Here is a 20,018-nt window from a genome sequence, read left to right on the forward strand (position 1 = left end):
ACTGTTTTGTGGGGAGGGAGTTTAAATGTGTTGTCTACAAATATGAACTAAACATACAGATAAGCTTTTGGTCAGTAGAATATTTAACTGTCTTGTTTTGTAGGCTGCTTGCTAGTAGAGAAATTGATATTTGTGTTGTCATTTTTCATGGATAAGAACTGTAAAGTGTCTTGTCCTGTTCATTAGTGTTCACAACTGTTTACATAGCATTTAGTACTTCCAATATTTTTAACGTATTTACATTTATATTTGCATTTAGTGTAGATTATCCAACTACATTTTTTAGTTAAGTTAGCATTAGCATTCATATTATTTCATGGTCTAACTAGTTTCCGTTTCTTCCTTTACAGGATGATATCATGTCATTTGAAACAGAGAAACAGGCAGTGTATTTGCAGATTTACAGGCCAGTTTATTTTCAACTGGTGGATGTATTGCTTCATAAGGCTCAGTTTCCCTCTGATGAAGATTATTCGTCATGGTCCTCTGATGAGAAAGAACAGTTCAGGATATACAGGTAGTGGCTCATTTGACCATTTTGTTTTGCAGTTCTGAACATTCAAAATGCACCACATTGCCTTACTCCATTCCAGTGTAAACTTGTATTTCATGTTCTTTTCAAATAGTAGTGAACATGGACTGATGCAGTTTCTGTGTTTATTAGAATAGCTTTATTATTTTAAAGAAGACTGCATGGTTAGCTGAAAGATTGTATTTCTACACCAACCTATTTTAGGAGCGTTTATTTGCAATTTTTACCTCAAATTAAAGATCATCTCTAAAAGCATGGGGTCTTTTATATTTGTGTGCATTACTGGTTGGTGTTACTTAACTGGCGATGTCTGTTCCTGAAAGCTGTCTTTGTCTTGATAATTTTTCATCAGTTGTGACCTTTTGAATATTTTTTTGCTTTGCAAGTAAGGTCATGGCACTCATATTCTTGAGCTGTTTCTGAAACATTATCTCATTCCTTTAGCTGTCAGTTTAGTAAAAACATCTGAATATACTTTCAGCTCTTGGGCCTCAACTTACCCTGCTGCTGTTTCTCTCGATATTAACTAAAGCTTCATTTTCTGTCTGGGGCATCCAGATTACCATTACTTTGAGGCATGTTTGAATTGGCAGGATTTAAATCCAGAGTCACATTTGAATGTGGTTTTGTCCTGTTAACTTGTAAACTTGGTTATCTTTCATCATTAACACCCAAGTTTATGTTAAGTAGTTCCATAATCGGCATTAACTGCTGTACATCTTGAGGAGAGCAGTATAAATTCAGTGGTTAGGGTGCCAAACTCTCAAAACCTCCTTTCCATAAAGTACCTCAGACCTTAGTTTTTTTTTTAATAGGGAGTTGAGTGACGTACTGTGGGTCTGCTACCACCTTGTCAGACTCTTTATTGTAAGTTAATGGACCTAGATCCTTGCTTGTCTGTCATTTCCTCCCCAATCAACAAGAAAGAAAAGTTGCACAGGAGGCTTTGATCTTTACTCCATCTTCTCATTTGACCATAGGTGAGTGTCTTTGCTGTGGCCATATCGGGTTCCTGAGACCAGTAAGTTTCTCTGCCACTCTGGTGGGTCTGCTTCAGAAGCTGCTAAGGACACATCCTATGCTGCTGTTTGGCTGCCCTCATATGGCAAGGGAGAATATCTCTTGTCAGCATCAGAGGAGGGAACATGCATTGTTCCTTTGTGGCTCCTCTCTGAGGAGCTTGATTCCTGGGCAAAAGAACTTTCTTCAGTGTACTGTTTTTTTTTTTGTGAGGTTCTCCCAGGATAAGGAAACATGACATTAGGTATATGTCTTCACCTTGTCCCTGTCGCATAGGGCAAACAAGGAAGATTGGGTTTTGCTAAAGGTTACTTAAAAAAGCTTTTCAGTCTTTTCCTTTTTAAATGAAAGCATCGGAATGTAAAGATTTTCCCCACTGTCATATTCTGATATTTAGTCTAAGAGACAGGATGTGGACTTACGTGCTTCACAAGTCCCTTCTCCAAGAATGGGGAATCTGATTCTGAGAAAAGTTTGTCTTTAGATTCCCCACCTGAGGAATTACCTTTTCTGTAATTGTTGGTAGAATTAAGAAATAATTTCAGTGAGAACAAAAAGAAATACCCGGGTCCTAGCAAAGATATTACAATTTGCTACAGGTGGACTTCCTTTAGAGGATGCATTCCTTGCAGTCAGCAGTTTACCTGACAGTCAGTTTCCTTTCCTCAGTCTGGTAAATTACACAAGATTCCTGAAACCCATAGCTTTCCTTTTTTCAGACATCAAATTAAGACCCTGTAGTAATTTCTACAATAAAACCATCTTATGACATCTAACACTATTCCTTCTAACAAAGATGGGAACGTCCTTGATATGTCTATGAAGATGTTTGTAGTTCCACCTTTAGAATAAAGAATTGTTGGGCTCTAATTGTTGGCCTTCCTTCAGAGACTGACATATTTGAATTCCTAAATAGCTTCTGTATCTCTGGTAACCATACACACTCTAAAATGCTTTTATGACACCATTAATGTTTCAACAGAAGCTGCCACTGAGATAGTGTTGAGAAGAGTTGCCTGGCTCTGTTCTCAGAATTTACCAGAGGATGTCAAAGGTGAGCTCTTGAATGTTTCCTCCTGGATAGAGAGGTATTATTTGGCCCATCCTCTGCTGAGGTTCTTAAAAGATTTGATGAAAAGTGAGCATTAATTCAGGAGGTTTTCCAAATTTTACAGCCTTCCATGTCAAAATATAATAGAATCTTTCCTTCAAGTTCAGGTTCCTTTTATAGGAAACAGAATGAACAATCCCAGCAAGGAATAGGCAGGCAGACAAATCTTCAGAAAGCAATGGCAGGGAGGTTCAAAAAAGAAGGGATGGCACACCCAAAACCAAGGACAGTCTCAAAAAGCAGACTTGTGTGCCCCAAATACCCGAAGTACGTCCCCTCTCCCCCTGGGTCTTCACTTCCCTAAGTGGCACCAGATAACTTCAGACTCATGAGTTCTGAAAATTATTAAAAAAAGCTACAACTGGCAGTGGGATTCTTTTTCAAGGGATTCTTCTGGGTCCATTCAATCAAACCTTCCTATTTACTCCCACCCTGGATCTAATGCTGCCTCAGAAGTTATAGAACCTGCTCTCCTATATCAAAACAGAATGAGAGTCTTTGTTGATAATATTTCTGGTGACAAAGAAAAAAGAAGAAACCTGCAGACCTGTCCAAGAACATTCTTTTGTAAACCTTCACATCAAAATCCCAGACTTCAAAAGGCTATTTTTGCAGTCTTGTCACCTCCCAATCCCGCCTCTATTATCTACTAATTCTGGATTCATAAGATACTTATCACACTCCAATTTTCAAGGATTTCAGACACTTAAGTGTTCTGTATATTACCCTTTGTGTTGTCAACATCTGCAAGAGTCTTTACAAAGTTCCTGGCTCCTGTAATAGCTCACTGCAGGGCAGCATTTTTGCAGTAGCTTCAGCTGTTTGAGTTATATCTTGCCTCTTGGTTATGACCTCTGGCCAGTTTACAAAGCTTCAGGGCACTTTCTTCATGTCCTAACTGCTAAGTGGTTAGAGCAAAGGCACATAAAAACAGCAGATCTGATGTTGCCAGTTTTCATTATCCTCAACTGATGGGTTTGGATCCGATCCTCTGATCCGTCCCGGCCATTACTAAAGCTCTTGGTAACCAAAAAGCTTTTGCGCTTCTCCCTTACCCATTATACACCAGTTCTAAACCACATCATATCTCGTTTGCCACTTTTCGCGAAAAGACGTGGTCAGCCTAGCTCTCGAGCTTTCACAGATAAGTGATAGTTTTCAATTAATCTTGTAAATCCTTATATTTTCTTATTTCTCATCCCTTATCCTCATATGAGATCGTATTTCTTCATTTACCATAGTTTGTAATCTCTTTCCTTTTTTCCTTTTGTTTGTCATACATTTTTTTGTAATTCTTGAATTACCATCATTGGTAATTTTTTATCTATCTTTTTACCTTTCTGCACTCTCATGTAGTCCTTTCATACTATTGCTGGTATTTTCTTCCTACCTTCTCTCTTTCTAGACAAAAAATGTCTTTCTTAATTTTTTATTACTTATAGTTGTTGGTGTAGTGGTGTGTCAACTGTGGGCACAAGCTACTGCTGTCAGATGCCAACACACTGTGTGTGTATTGCCTAGGGCCACAGCATCTGCAAGAAGATTGTTTGATCTGCCATAATTTCAATCCTAGGGCTCTAGTAGAGAGAAAAAAAAAAAAAAACTTAAAAGGATTATTGCCATCTTCATTTGGAGAACTGATTATCTGGGATCAACCCCTAAAGGTAAAATTAAAGAAATAGCCTTCATCTCCAAAGCCTTTCACCTTATTCACCTTGGTTTCGGAGCCATCTAGAAAAAGGCCTAAATTGGATCCCAAAGTTTTTCACTCTCTGTTCCGAGGAAGTAAAAAGTGATGGACCCGACTATCTCAGATATGACAAAAAAGCTATTTGATCTGACTGCCTCGAGTCCTGTAGTTCTTCCCAAGACTAGGTGTTTCACTGTCTATTGAATCCTGTACCTTCTAGGGTGGCCTTTCAGTTTTTGGAACACCACCGGTCCAAGTTCCCCTTTCTTGCCTCAACGTGTTCATCCAGAAGTCTGATGGAGGAAGGTGTGGAAGTTCCTCTCGGTGCCGATTCAGTTGGGTGTCTTGCCAGCTCCTACCCCCCTGGGTTAGGAGGTCTCTCCATCTACCAGACCCCCACTTAAGCTTTTCCTCTGATCCCTTCGGTTGCTTCACAGTCTGTGGCTATGAGCCTTCTGAGTCTGTCTGGCTCAAGTCTAAAGATAACCTTATCTTTGGATCCAAAGCTTACTCTGAATGCTCTCTGGAATGATCAGCCTTTAAGGTTGTGAAGAGGGTGCTGCCTGCTCCAGCAGGATGGATGGGTCTAACCCACTTGGATCCTCAATCTTCTACCCTAATGTCTCTGCGCTTAGAGCCTCGCCATTCTGCACCCACAGGGTCAGCCAGTCTGAGATCTCCAGGTATCACATCAGGGTATCAAAGTTTCTTCCAATACCTCCCCGGGGCACCCCACTGATGAGCTCCCTAGGAAGAGGAAGTGCAAGAGGAAGCACTTGGACTGTCCACAAGAGTTCATCAAGGGAGATACTGACTTAGGTGAAGAGTCCCCATGATCACCTCCAAAAGACATCTCCTTTGGAGACGTCCTTACGATCCTAAAACAGAGAGGTGGTTGGACTCACCCCACCAACCCTTCATCTGAGGAGTCTGTATTCCTGGAGGCTTTCGGTACTGGCCTGTCTACTTCCTGTGTTACTCCGGCCACAGATGAGCTCATTGGTTTGGTCTCTCGGCAGGCCTTGAAGGAACCTGACACAGTTGAGCCCATACCCAGACCACCAGCCAAGATTCTGGTACCGCCTTCGGGGAAGGAGTTGTGGGCTAAAGGGGTGCCCTTTGATGCCATGGTCATGGCAGTGGCCACCAAAAAGGAACTTGCTGAATAGAGTTACACTGTTCATCCCCCTAACAAGGGAGTCCAGGGAGATGGACAGGTTTGGGAAGCATGTCTGTGCTTCATCATCCTTCACCTTAAGGTTGCCGAATTGTTTGGCACATTTTACCTAGGTTGCAGAGGGATTTGATAAAGGAACTTTCATATTCCCTCTCAGGATCCATTTTTGAAGAGGTCCAATCCGTGACTTCTCAGTTGGCTACCCTACAATCCATTTCAAATTCATCCATGGGACTTATTTTGCATGCAGCTGAAGGAGCCTCAAGAGCATTGGGTTCAGGCATTTCCATCAGGAGACATGTCTAGATGAGCTTATGTGATTTTGAGGAGTCCAAGTCTTCGATCATTAGTGCTCTCTTTGATGGCACTTCTTTGTTTGACCCCACAATGAAAGAAACTCTATCCAGGTGTGAGAGGGATGGAACAATCCTGTCTGTAGTTGTCGTACATTTTTTCGACCCCTCAGAAATTGTTTTCAAGAAATCAACAAGGTGGTCAAAAACTGTGGTTCAGGAAATCCCAGGGTCCTTTCCATGGCGCATGTGGAGGAAGTTCCCACAGGGTCCGGGGGAGGACACTAGTAGTTGAGACTGTCCCCACAGCAGAGGATGTTGGCTAAACCAGGGGTCCAGAGATTCTTTCTCTGACAGACCCTACCAGCACTCCTGAAAGGAAGCCCGATTGTTCACCTCTGGAGGAAATCTGGGTTCGATTATACTTGCACCAGAGAGCCTGGCTAGACATGAAAGATACTTGGGTGCAGAAGATTATATCCAGAGGCTGCATAATACCCTTTTCCCTCCCACCTCTAATCTCAAGAAAAATCCCTGATGATTCACCTAGTCCAAGGGAAGAAGCAGCAATTCAAGTACAAAAGCTGTTAAGAGTCATCCAAGAGGTCCCGCCAGACCAGATAGAATCCGGAACTTACTCATGGTTCTTTTAAGTGCCAAAAAGTACAGGGGACTGGAGATCAATTTTGGACCTCAGCAACTTAAGGCAATTCGACATACCAAGTTTCAGATGGCCATGGTTCAGTCCATTCTTCTCTTTCTGGGTAAGGATGATTGGATGTACTCGATAGACCTTCAGGATGCATGCCTTCACATAAAGATGAACAGATGATTCAGAAGATGTTTACACTTCTGGCTGGGAGCCAGCCATTACCAGTTCAGTGCTCTGCTCTTTGGTCTCACGACAGCCCCCAGGGTGTTCAAATGCATGGCATTAGTCTCAGCTCACTTAAAACTGCAGGGATTCTATGCATTTCCCTTTTCTAGATGACTGGCACATTACCATCCTGGCCAGGCATCTATTGATAAGGGAAGAAATCAGGTTCTGCAGACTTCTTTTCATTTGAGAATAACCATAAACTAAAAGTGTCAACTACAGCCAACTCAAAATTTGGAATTTGTAGGAGTAGTTTTCAACACAAAGTAAATGGTAGCTTCATTGCCTCCCTCAAGAGTACAAACCATCAGATCATAGATCAGAAAAATAATCTGCAGTACCAAGATTGCAGCTTTCTTGGTCCTTCAAACTCTAGGATCAGTGTCAACAGCAATAACCTTAGTGCCTTTAGCCAGATTTTATGTGAGGCTTCTTCAGTGGATGCTAGCAACACAGTAGTCGATACTTTACCAACCCATTTCAACTCTGATATGAATCACTCAGGCATGCAAAAGAGATCTCAGGTGGTGGATTCAATCAGGTCAGGTTCTACAAGGTCATCTGTTCATTCTTCCTCAGCCCGAGGCAATAGTGACCACGGACTCTTCCCTGGGGTGGGGGTGGGGGGCAGTTTTTGGGGCAAAGGGTCCAAGGCACTTGGTGCCCCAAAGAAGCCAATGTGCATAGAAATGTCCTGGAAATGAGCAGTGCTCTTAGCATTGCACACATTTCAGAATACTCTTCCTTCAGGGACAGTTGCTTTTCAAATGGACAATGTCAGTAGTTTGGTACATCATCAGACAGGGAGGGACCAAGTCATACTCCTTGTGTCAAGAAGCACCGAGTGTGGCAGTGAACAGTTTTATCCAACCGCTTTCTTGAAGCAATGCATATTCCAGGGAAAGTCCAGTGTGATAGCACACAGACTGGGCAAGTACATTCTTCTCAACAAGAAGGTGACAAATGATTTTTCGTCAATGGGGCCAACCTTGCTGCAACCTTTTTGCGTCTCCTCTGAACAAATGCACCAACTACTTTGCCTTAATCCCTCCACAGGGGGAATCACTGAAGGATGCTTAGCTTCACAGTTGGCCCCCCGGTCTACTTTATGCCTATCAACCAATCCCACTAATTCCAAAATTTCTGCAGAAAGCTGCCAGGCTGAAGAACAAAGTCATCCCCATTGCACCTTACTGGCCTTGACAGGTTTGGTTTCCCTTCCTTTGGCCTCACTGACTTCACCAAGCTTTGATTCTGGATCCAATTCCAGACCTTGTGTCTCACAAGATGGGCATGATCCCTCCAGACATCTCTAACCTCAGGCTAACAGCCTGGTTTCTCAAATTCCATTAATAGCCAGACAACTGATGCTCTGTTCCCCTGTCCAACATATCATTTTCTCTTCCCATAAACCTTCAACAAGGAAACTCTAAGTAAGTGGAAAAGATTTGTTTTCTGGGCACAACAAAATCATATTTAACCACTTTCAGCTCTGATACACAATATACTTGACTTTTAAGTTTACTTTTTAAGGAAGGGGTTAATTCCACAACCATTAAAGATTCAGTTAGTAGCAATATCAAATTTTCACATTGGATTTGATAGTTCTTCAGTAGCCTGTCATACATTTTGCAGAGCTTTTTTGACAGCCAATCTTCTTGCGAGACCTCCGTTTAAAGACCTTATTCCCCCATGGGATCCCAATCTGGTACTGCAGATGCGAATACATTCACATTTGAACCAGTAGCTAAATGTGAGCTTAAGTGTCTTACTTGGAAAAGTGTTCTAGTAGCTATTAACTCTGCTAGACGAATTTCAGAGATTCAAGTCTTGCGTTCAAAACCTCCATACTTGACCTTTCACAAGAATAGACTGATGCTACAAACAAATGCCTCCTTCGTTTCTAAGGTGGTGTCAGAATCTAATATTAGTCAATCCATTAATTTACCAGTATTCTTTCCTAATTTTGCAAACAATGGCAAATATATGATCTGATGTTAATCTTCATTCATTCCTTACTGATGGGTTATAGGTTCCATCTTCGGAATCGAGCCAGCCTCACACCAAGCTCGCGTCAGCCAAAAACTCTTGAGCCAAGATCTTACCCAGAATGTTTTGCTCCCTGTTACCTCAGATCTCATTTGCCATGTTGCTGTACAGCCGAGTCAAGCCACTGTCTCAGCTAAGTGAACTATTTTTGAAAGTGTCTATATTGTTAGTGTTTAAAAAGTTTTCATTCAGTTACTATCGCTATACTCCTATCCTATTGTAACTTTAAGACTCTGTCCCTATATTTTTTCCCTTTTATTACTCTTTTCTTACCTTTGAGGTAATTCTTCATTACCATCATTGGTAATCCTTCTTTTCTCCCTTTCTTACCTCCTTGGTATTGTCTGTCTTCTCCCTTCATATCATTATGTCGAACAAGAAAAGTAGTGTTGGTTTCAAACAATGTACGGAATGTGGCCGTAAGCTACTTCTTTCTGATGGCCATGATTTATGTGTCTATTGCTTGAATGTCTCCCACCTTTCAGTGGATCCCCCCGTGTGGGATTTGTAGAAATTTTTTAACCAGGACTTGTTAATCCTGAAAGGCCTTTTTAAAGCTCCTTTCTACAAGGCTATCTCTGGGTCGAGGGCTCACCCCCTCTTGCTAAACCCCATAAGAGGCCTTCATCTTCCTCCTCGAGGTCGCTCACTTCATCTCCCTCTGGAGATCGCAAGGAGTCGACTCTCAAAAAGGTAAAAATTTTGAGCTCGGCGCTGCCATCTGTGGTCTTTTCGGCCCCAGCCTCGGCACCGCCCCAGTTGATTCTTGCTCCAGCTATGTCCTGTTTATTGCCACCGGTGTTCCTGGTTTAGACACTTACAGCTCAAACAATTTAGTCGCAGCCTTTATTGGCACCATCTCTGCAGGTACAGTCTCCTTTGGCACTGGTGGTGCAAACGTCTTCGGCCACGAGTTTGATGATACTGTCCTCTATGATGGAGACACCTTCGGGACCGGCATGCTGTTCGGTGCAGACACCTTCCTCGACGGCACCGTACTCATCGGTGCAAACATTTGCCACACTGTCCTTTACGGTGCAGACACCTTCGACTCCTATGGTGCTGCATTCGTCAGTGCAGATAACCTCAACACCATTTTCCTCAGTGCAGACACCCTTGGTTCCAGGCTCTGCACTGCACGAACTAGCAAGGACTAAGTATTCTCCTTCCTTGGATCCATTTTTTGGAAGCCAATATAGCCCCTTTTTAGAAAGGCCGGAATCGCCTTCAGGTTTCTCTGAGGTCAATCAGGAGCCTCTCAGAACAGGATCTGTTGACGCTTATCGACGAATTGCTTGTGGCCAGGCTTCTCTCTCAACAGTCTGAAGCTAATTTCCCTCTTCCAGGTCACCATATTTCTCCACAAACTGCAATGTACACTCCTCCTTCGACTTCCATGGAAGCATCGAAGCCCCTTCCTCCTACAGCAGCTTCCCTTCCTCCGACCCCAACAGTGGGCCTCACTTTGGAGCCAGAGTCGTCCTTGTGGTCCTCTGTGCACTGAGCACCGGGCTGTTCTCAGGCTAGTGGCTGTGCCATGGGGGTAGGCTTTCTTGGTTCCATGCCAATTTTTTCTATGGCAACCTCCAGGAATCCTCCTTCCCTCATGCTCCACAGCCCTCTTGAGACTCCTGGTCTGGGGGTCAGCTCCTTTGAGCAGGGTGTGACCCCGGTTTCGAGGTTGTCGTGCTCTGTTCCAGGCTGCTATCCCTCTTCTGGCGGTCCGGCCTTCCAGGCCATGGAGAGGATGCTTGCCTTTGCTGACAAACCCTCCATGTCTGAGTCCCCCCCCCCCCCGTGCCACAACTGTTGCAAGCCACAAACACCGGACACTGCGCACAAGGGCCTCAGGTTTCTCCCCCTCCGGAGATCCCCTCTTTGCAATCTTCCCCAGAGCTCCCCACTGAGGAAGTCCCTTGCAAGGTTTCGTGCAAGAGGAAGCACATGGACTCCACTTAGTCTTTGACCAAAGATACGGACTTTGATGACAAGGAAGGGTCCCTGCGGTCATCCTCTCATGAGGTGTCCTTTGGTGACATCCTCGAGATCTAAGACAGAAGGGTGACTGGAAGTCCTTCAACCCTTCTCAGAGGAATCCATATTCCTGCAGGCCTTTCCTGCCCGGCTTTCCACCTCCTGGGTTACTCCGCCGGCCAATGAGCTTGTCCAGCATGCATGGATGGTTCCTGACACCTTGGAAGCTATACCATGGAGGCCTGACAAGATTTTATCTCCCCCAGCTGAGCATCCCCATTGGTCAAAAGGTGTTCCAGTAGATGCCATGATGGTGACGGCTGCAACTAAAAAAGATTTGGCAGAAGAGAGCCAGACTGTCCATCTACCCAACAAGGAGTCCCGGGCAATAGACTCTGGAAGCATGTGTTTGCTTAGTCGACCTTCGCCGTAAGGTCCTTGAACTACTTGGCAGACTTTACAAGGCTCCAGAGGGACCTTATCAACCAACTCTCTGAAACCTTGTCAGGAGCTGTTTTTGATGAGGTGAGCGACAAAGTAGCTTCTCAGATAGCGACCCTAGAATTGATATCCAATTCTTCCATGCACCTTATTTCACACGCAATGGAAGGAACGGCTAGAGCGGCAGGCGCAGGTACAGTCACAAGACGTCATGCCTGGATGCGCCTTTGTGATTTTGCGGACTCCTTTAAGGCTTCCTTTATGAATGCCCCCCGTTGAGGCCGCTTCATTGTTTGCCCCTAAGGTTAAAGATATGCTGGCAAGGTGCGAACAAGATGGAAGACCCTGTCTACCGTTGGTGTCTGACATTCCACTCCTCAACGATTCTACTCCAGAAATCAGAGGAGCGGGCAGATGTGGTCCTGAAAATCACAGGGCTCTTTCCGTGATGCACGTGCCGAGTTCTCCCCTAGAGGCAGAGGGGGAAACTCCAATGGAAGATGCCCCTTTCGGGGCATTGGAGGTCAATGAAACTGGGGTTCCAGAGATTCTTTCTCTGGGCAACCCTACCAGCGCTCCTGAAGCATTGCCCAACTGCTCATTCTTCTTTGTACCCCACTGCCTTGAGAAACATAACCACTGATTCTTTGGTACAACGGATAATATCCAGAGGCTGTTGCATCCCCTCTCATCTCTGTCCCACCTCACCCAAAGACTTACCCGATGTCCCACCCAGTCAAAGGGAAGCAGCAGCACATGAAATCCGAAAGCTGCTACAAAAAAGAATCATCCAAACAGTCCCCCTAGACAAGATAGGATCCAGTTTTTACTCAAGGTTCTTTTTAGTGCCAAAAAAGACAGGGGACTGGAGACCGATTCTGAATCACAGCACACTGAAAAATTTGTAAAAACAGAGAAATTCCGGTTGGTCACTTTTCAGTTTATCCTTCCTCTTTTGGAAGAAGACTATTGGATGTGCTCTGCAGATCTTTAAGATGCATATTACCATATAAAAATGGACAAGCATTAAATTCCTCTGCTTCCGCATAGGAGCCAGTCACTACCAATTTCAAGCACTGCCCTTCGATCTCTCTACAGCCCCCAGTGTTCACCAAATGCATGGCAGTGGTCATCGCTCACCTGTGACTTCAAGGATTCCAGGCATTTCCATACCTAGACAACTGGCTCCTCACCGCCCTCACCAAGCGTCTACTGGAACAAGCCGTATACTACACTCTTTTCACAGCACAACGCCTGGAAATCACTATAAACTGAGAAAAGTCCAACATGACCCCAGCACAACCTTTAGAATTCATTGGGGTTCTGTTGGACACGCGGAATTGCACAGCATCTCTTCCGGATCACAGACTTCAAAGAATAAGACAACAGGTTCAGCCGTTACTCTGTCACCACAAACAATATGCTCAGTCCATACCCCAACATTTGGGGTCAATGGCAGCCTAGATCACAATTGTTTCTCTGGCCAGATTCCACATGAGACTTCTCCAGTGGTTACTTCTCACTCAGTGGTACCCTCTACAACATTCTTTGTCCTTTCAGATAAGTGTAACTCAGAGATTTGCTCTGGTGGACATCTCAAAATCCCCAACAATGGTCTCGTCCCATCAGTCCCCATCAGCTGAAAGCCATGGTGACCACAGACGCCTCCCTGATGGGCTGCTGGGGGGCTGTGTCAGGGAAATTTGGTCCAAGGCACCTGGTTGGAGACAGAGGCCCCATTTGCATAGCAGTGTCCTGGAACTGAAGGCGGTGCTATTGGCATTGCAAGCATTCCTCTCCATCGTTCTGTCAGGGACTATTGCGATCCAATCATACAACATGTCAGTGGTCTGGTATATCAACAAGCAAGGGGGCACCAGATCTTATCCATTATGCTGAGAGGCCTTGAGAATATGGCAATGGGTGATAGCTTCCAACTGTTTCTAACTGCAACACACTTTCCTAGGAGCTCCAACGTGATAGCGGACAAATTGAGTAGGTGCATTCTACAACCTCACGAGTGGTCCCTCAACCCTGTGATAGCGGCAAGAATTTTCAACTGCTGGGGCCAGCCTTGCTGTGACCTATTCGCCTCCCCAGCCAACTACAAGTGCAGCAACTACTTTGCCCTGATCCTCCCTCGGGGACAGTCACCGAGAGACGCTCTAGTCCACGCTTGGCCCTTGGGTCTGCTTTATGCTTATCCTCCTCTTCCCCTCTTCTCCCAATTTCTGAAGAAAGCATGGCAGTTGAAGAACAAAGTGATGTGGTACCCTCTACATCATTGCTCCATATTGGCCTTGACAAGTTTGGCTCCCCTTCCTCTGGCCTCACCTGCTAGGTCTACCATGGATCCTCAATCCATCTCCAATGTTGATCTCCCATCCACAGAGTCTGACTCTCCCCAATTTAACAAGTCTGAAGCTGACAGCTTGGTTTCTCCACTTCCTATGATTGCCAGGCAGGATAACCTCTCTTCCCCGGTAATATTATTCTTATATCTCATAAAAATATCACCAGGCTAATCTGTCTCAGCAAATGGAAAAGGTTTACATTATGGGCAGTGAATAAACAATTGGACCCCTTCTTATCCTCCTCTTCCCCTCTTCTCCCAATTTCTGAAGAAAGCATGGCAGTTGAAGAACAAAGTGATGTGGTACCCTCTACATCATTGCTCCATATTGGCCTTGACAAGTTTGGCTCCCCTTCCTCTGGCCTCACCTGCTAGGTCTACCATGGATCCTCAATCCATCTCCAATGTTGATCTCCCATCCACAGAGTCTGACTCTCCCCAATTTAACAAGTCTGAAGCTGACAGCTTGGTTTCTCCACTTCCTATGATTGCCAGGCAGGATAACCTCTCTTCCCCGGTGCGTAATATTCTTATTGCATCTCATAAATCGTCCACCAGGCTAATCTGTCTCAGCAAATGGAAAAGGTTTACATTATGGGCAGTGAATAAACAATTGGACCCCTTGTCAGCCCCAGTTTTGGTGGTTTTAGATTACTTATCACATCTTTTTCAGTCTGGGGTGTCAGCCTCTACTATTCGTGCTCATTTAGCTGCCAATTCTAATTTCCACATTGGCTTTCAGGATTCTTCACTCATGTCACATAGACTCTGGAAGACTTTCTTGAAGGGTGTTTTTCACCTAAAACCTTCCTTTTGGAGAACCAGTACAACCTTGGGATTTGGCCTTGGTTCTACAAGCCCTAACAGCCCCCCCCCCCCCTTTGAACCTGCATTCATATGATTTAAAGTACCTTTCTTGGAAAACTTTGATGTCCTTCAAGAATGCAACTGCAGTCATAACATGTGGGTTGTCCTGCCTCAGGCAGCCCTCGGTCGGCCGGATTCCAAAGTCTGGGTCCGACGTCGGCTGATGTCGCATTTCTCTCCGACGTCAGAGCGGCTGGAGTACATAAGCATCAGCCGACGCCATTTTATTCAGTCTTTCTTGCCGCGCGGTGCCCGAAGCAGAAGCAGTTCGCAAGTGCCAGTCGGTCAGCTCCTGTATTCTACGATACCGAAGTCATAGAAAAAGCTAAGTTCCCCGTTGGGGACCTTTTCTTGCCTCAGCCGATGTCAGAAATTACTGAAAAAGTTAACAATTGTCTTTTTTGTGGTAAACAAATACCTCATAAGGATTTCCACTCTTACTGCCTCCCTTGCCTGGGCCCAGACCACGACGTCTCGGCCTGTGTAGCCTGTGCTCGCTTCAACAAGCGCACTCTCAGGCGCCGGGCGGAGTTCACTGAAGATTTTTTCGGCGATAAATTTACCTACACCATGCCGTCGGATCTTCCGACATCGCAAACTCCCAAAAAGCAAAAAGACCGGGACCGACATCCTCGGCCCACGTCTACCACCGACTCCATGCCAAAACCTAGCGCGAGTGCTCCGGTTCCCTCTGAGACGGTCTCTCCACCGCTCCGAACCGAAGACACCGCATTACCGACGACTCCGATTCCAGACATTACTCCGACGCCAGTTATAGACTTTCCTCCGGATACCGAAACTGAGGAAATGCCCGAGACCATTGCTGTAGACAAGCTCACTCCTGCACGTGGAGCTGCCAGGCCTCCCATGGCCATGTCTATTAAGGCCTACACTAGGGCTAAGGCAGCCAGCAAAACAAAGCATATTACTTCTAAATCCTTACCTCAGCCGACTCCGGAGACACAAATTATGTCCATGGCTGCTGATTTAATTTCCATGATTAGAGGTTCACAGGCCCATCCTGAGAGAGCATCCCAGCCTCCTCCTGATAAAGGCCGGGGTTGAACCCTCTGACCCTACTCCTTCAGATGAAGACTCTGAGGGCTCTGTCCACTCTGATAGCCAGGAAGAGCTCTTCCAGACTTATGAGGACTCGGATGCAGAAGATTCCATCCCTTCGGCCTCCCCTCCTGAGGATATTTCTTTTGGGGAAGTTCTGCACACCATGAGGGAACATTTCAAGTGGCAGGGTCAGGAATATTCTGATTCTAGGAAACGCCTTAGGACTTTCCTTAAGAAGCCTCAGCACAGGCCCTTAGCTATTCCTCCTGTACTTGATGTTCTGGATGATTTGTATTCTGACTCTAGTGCTACCCCTGATTCTCTTCCTCCTGCTCCAGCCAAGCCAGACAGGTATTACAGGGTCCCAGAAACTCATTCCCATTTATTCAGGGCCCATACTGCTGATTTGGAAACTATTTCACAGGGGCCTAAAGGAGTTTCAGCCTCCACCTCAAAACATCCTTTGCCCTCCAACAGGGAAGCAAGGTCATTAGAGAGATGGGGCAAAAAGGTTTACACGTCCACTACCTTATCTATGAGAGCTTTAAATTGCCTTTTTCATATGTTACAATATCAGGATTATCTCTTAGAAGATTTACAAAAAACATTAGCTTCTCCTGATCCTTTAGACAGGAAGACTTTGCAGGAAGCTGTACATAACACTCAGCAAGTAAACAATCACTTCCTGCAGTGTGGATATGATGCACTGGAAGCTTCATGTAGGGCAGCTATGACAGGGGCAGTGATTCGTAGACATGCTTGGTTAAAAGATCAACCTCTACCAGATCATGTAAAAGCAAAACTTCTGGATGCACCTTTGGAAAAGAACAAGCTTTTGGTGCAAATGCTAAGGATGTGTTAAAGACCATCAAGAAAAAGCAAAATCAGTTCAGACTGTGAAAGATTTCCTCCAGGTTCAACCCCCAGATTCAGTAGGAATTGGCCTTCAAAAACTGGTCCTTTCCTAATCCAGAAAAGTTTCAAAGGGGTAAGAACAGGCGTGGCGAGGAAGAGGCCAATACAGAGGCCCTTACAGGGGATGACAATGGCAGCCAGGAAACCAAAGAAGTGACGCAGGGGTTTCACCTGCCCAACAACCACAAACTCAATGACTTTCCTCTACTACCGCCTACCAGGGAACAACTAGAAGCTCCCTTGGAAATTATCTCTGTTTGCAGAAAACTGGCACAGACTGACAAAGGACAAATGGATTTTGGACATTATAGACCGAGGGTACAGGTTTCATTTTCATACCTTACCAAGAAAACAAGGCATGCCAAACCTACCACAAAATCAAAGGGCAGAGGCTATCAAGCAAATCACTCTGCTGACTCGAATGAAAGCAATAGAAAGAGTTCCACAACAAGAACAAGAACAGGGGTTTTACTCAAGACTGTTCCTTGTTCCAAGAAAAGAATCTCAATGGAGACCAATACTGGACTTGTCCACATTAAACATCTTTCTCATAGTACCAAAGTTCAAAATGCTGACTCTACAGCAACTCCTTCCCATGCTGGGCAAGGAGTCGTGGCTGATTACTCTGGACCTCAAGGAGGCATACCTGCATGTCCCTGTCAGACACAGCTGCAGAAGATACCTCAGATTTCTTGCAGGGCCAGAGCATTATCAATTCTCAGCATTGCCATTTGGCTTATCTACTGCCCAGAGTATTTACAAAATGCCTGGCTTCAGTAATTGCTCATTGCAGGCTCCAGGGTATACAAATTTACCCGCACCTGGACGACTGCCTCATACAAGCGGACGACAAATTGATGTTGACAAAAACCTGGATTATGTCATACGATTACTTCAAGCTCTGGGATACACAGTCAACTTCCAAAAGTCAAGACTGCAGCCATCCCAGCAAATAATCTTCTTAGGAGCCAAACTAGACACAGCCTCTCAGATGGCTTACCTGACAGAAGACAAGCAAGAGAAGTTAACTCATTACTTCAAAGGTTTAGCAAAACTCACCCAGATGACTGCAAGGAGATTCCTACAGGCCCTGGGTTACATGGCATCCTGCATTCTACTGGTTCCATTAGCAAAACTACACATGAGAGCTTCAATGGTACCTAAAAAGCATTTGGTCTCAACACAGCAACAACTTGGAGACAATCATACCACTCATTCCATGCCTACAAAAGGAATTCCTATGGTGGGCCTCGTGAGCCAGGAAAACACAGGTATGTCATTCAAAACCACAGATAACACAGACCATGACTACAGACGCCTCAGACCTTGGATGGGGCGCACATGGAAGGCAGGTGTATACAAGGACAATGGTCTCCAAAGGAAACACATCTGCATATAAACCAAAAGGAAATGCTGGCAGTAATGCATGCCATCGAGGCCTTTCAACACCAACTCCAGCAAGGCCAATTAATGATACGGACAGACAACACCACTGTGATGTGGTACATAAACAAGCAGGGGGGCACCCACTCTTACCCCCTTTGCAGACTGACAATGCAGCTTTGGGAGAAATCACTGAGCCTAAACATCCAGTTACAATCCCAGTTTGTTCCAGGAAAAGACAATGTGTTGGCGGACAGCCTAAGCAGGAATTTCACAGATCCACACGAGTGGAGGTTACATCCAAAGGTCTTCAGACAACTCACTTCAACATGGGACAAGCCAGAAGTGGACCTATTTGCCTCTCACCTCAACCATCTTCTACCAAAATTTTGCACAAGGACATACCATCCAAAAGCTTGGAAAATAGATGCCCTCTCATTCAACTGGAACTCCCTAGCAATCTATGCATTCCCACCTCTGCCACTGATTACCTCAGTATTACTAAAGATCAAAGCAGAGAAGCCCAAGGGAATCATAATAGCTCCGGATTGGCCAAGACAACACTGGTACCCACTACTACGGAGCATATGTCACACCAGGAGGTGGGCCCTCCCTCAGTGGCCTCTACTTTTGACTCAACACAATTTCGAAACACTGCATCCAAACCTTCAGACACTGCAGCTAACAGCCTGGGAGATCCCATAAATAACTTCAGCTTATCTCTCTCCAAGGAAGTTCAGCGGATACTAACAGAGGCTCGAAGACCATCCACCAGAAAGGTTTACTTAGCAAAGTGGAAAAGATTCAGCAATTGGAATACCAGCAAGGGACATGATGCATCATTGCTGAACATCCCACTTATCTTGGAATATTTGGCAGATATGTTAAAGAATGGCCTCTCATATTCTTCCATAAAGATACATGCATCTGCTATTTCAGCTAGATACAACACTGATCCTCCTGTTTTCTCTCACCCCTTACTAAGACAATTCCTCAGGAGAATCAAGAACATTAAGCCACCAAGAAAGGCCCCAGTGCCAGCCTGGGACCTCAACTTTGTATTAGAAAAACTGACTCTACCTCCTTTTGAGCCAGCAGCTTCAGTTGACTTACAATTTCTCTCATGGAAGACAGCTTTCCTGTTGGCAATTACCTCAGCAAGAAGGGTTTTGGAGCTACAGGCCCTAATGGGAATACCACCCTTTATTATTTTCCACAGAGACAGGGTTTCATTAAGGACCAACCCTACTTTTATGCCAAAGGTGGTATCTAGGGTTTCTCTAAATCAAGCCATTCATCTGCCTGCTTTCTTCCCCAATCCTGAGAATAAGGGGGAAAGACTTTTGCATACCTTGGACATTCACAGACAACTTCGATACTACCTGGACAGAACCAAGGCCAGTAGGAAGTCTGAACAACTTTTTGTAGCTTACGCCCCTGCAGTCCAAGGAAAAGCAATTTCAAAACCGACTATTTCTAAATGGATTGGACACTGCATCAGATTCTGTTATTCCTTTCATGGAAAGACTGTTCCAGCCAATGTCAGACCACTTTCCACCAGAGCTACAGCCACCTCTACAGCATTTTTAAGAGGGGTGCCTACCAAGGACATTCTAGAAGCTGCTACATGGAGCTCCGTGCATACATTCTCCAAACGCTACAATCTCCCTCTATATTCCAGATCCAGAGCAGGCTTTGCTTCGGCAGTCCTGCAGGGTTTGATTGCCACACCATCTCTTTCCTAGTGCATACCTCCTCCCCCAGCTAAGCTATGGTATTCTACCCACATGTTATGACTGCAGTTGCATTCTTGAAGGACATAGTACAGTTTTGTACCTACCATAAATGTAGATGTCCGATAGGCATGCAACTGCAGTCTGATTTTCCCTCCCTCCATACCCCTCTATGCCTAGGGTCCACTCCTATCCCTGTTACTCTTAGCTGGGGATATCTGTTATGGTGTATTTGTTTTATTGCTCATTTATTTGTTTGGAATCCTGTTTTTGTCTTCCAATTTGATTACAGCCTTCCTTGGAGGGCACCTGGCATCTGGGGCAAGAAACACTGAAGAAAATGGCGTCGGCTGATGCTTATGTACTCCAGCCGCTCTGACGTCGGAGAGAAATGCGACATCAGCCGACGTCGGACCCAGACTTTGGAATCCGGCCGACCGAGGGCTGCCTGAGGCAGGACAAACCCACATGTTATGACTGCAGTTGCATGTCTATCGGACATCTACATTTATGGTAGGTACAAAACTGTACTTTTCTGGTT

General features: G+C 45.0%; 1 protein-coding gene across 1 annotated transcript in view; it reads left to right on the top strand.

Moving 5' to 3' along the window:
- IPO13 (importin 13) overlaps positions 1-20,018 on the top strand; it is a gene marked incomplete in the record, with an annotated part of 1,347,960 nt that overhangs the window by 322,923 nt on the left and 1,005,019 nt on the right. Inside the window, 1 exon segment of the mRNA XM_044085442.1 lies at positions 351-517. Within this exon segment, the coding sequence (XP_043941377.1) occupies positions 351-517 (167 nt within the window).

The sequence above is a fragment of the Protopterus annectens genome, chromosome 10.part0 (assembly GCF_019279795.1).
Source record: "Protopterus annectens isolate FY-2018-M chromosome 10.part0, PAN1.0, whole genome shotgun sequence".
In the NCBI taxonomy this organism is placed as follows: Eukaryota; Metazoa; Chordata; order Ceratodontiformes; family Protopteridae; genus Protopterus; species Protopterus annectens.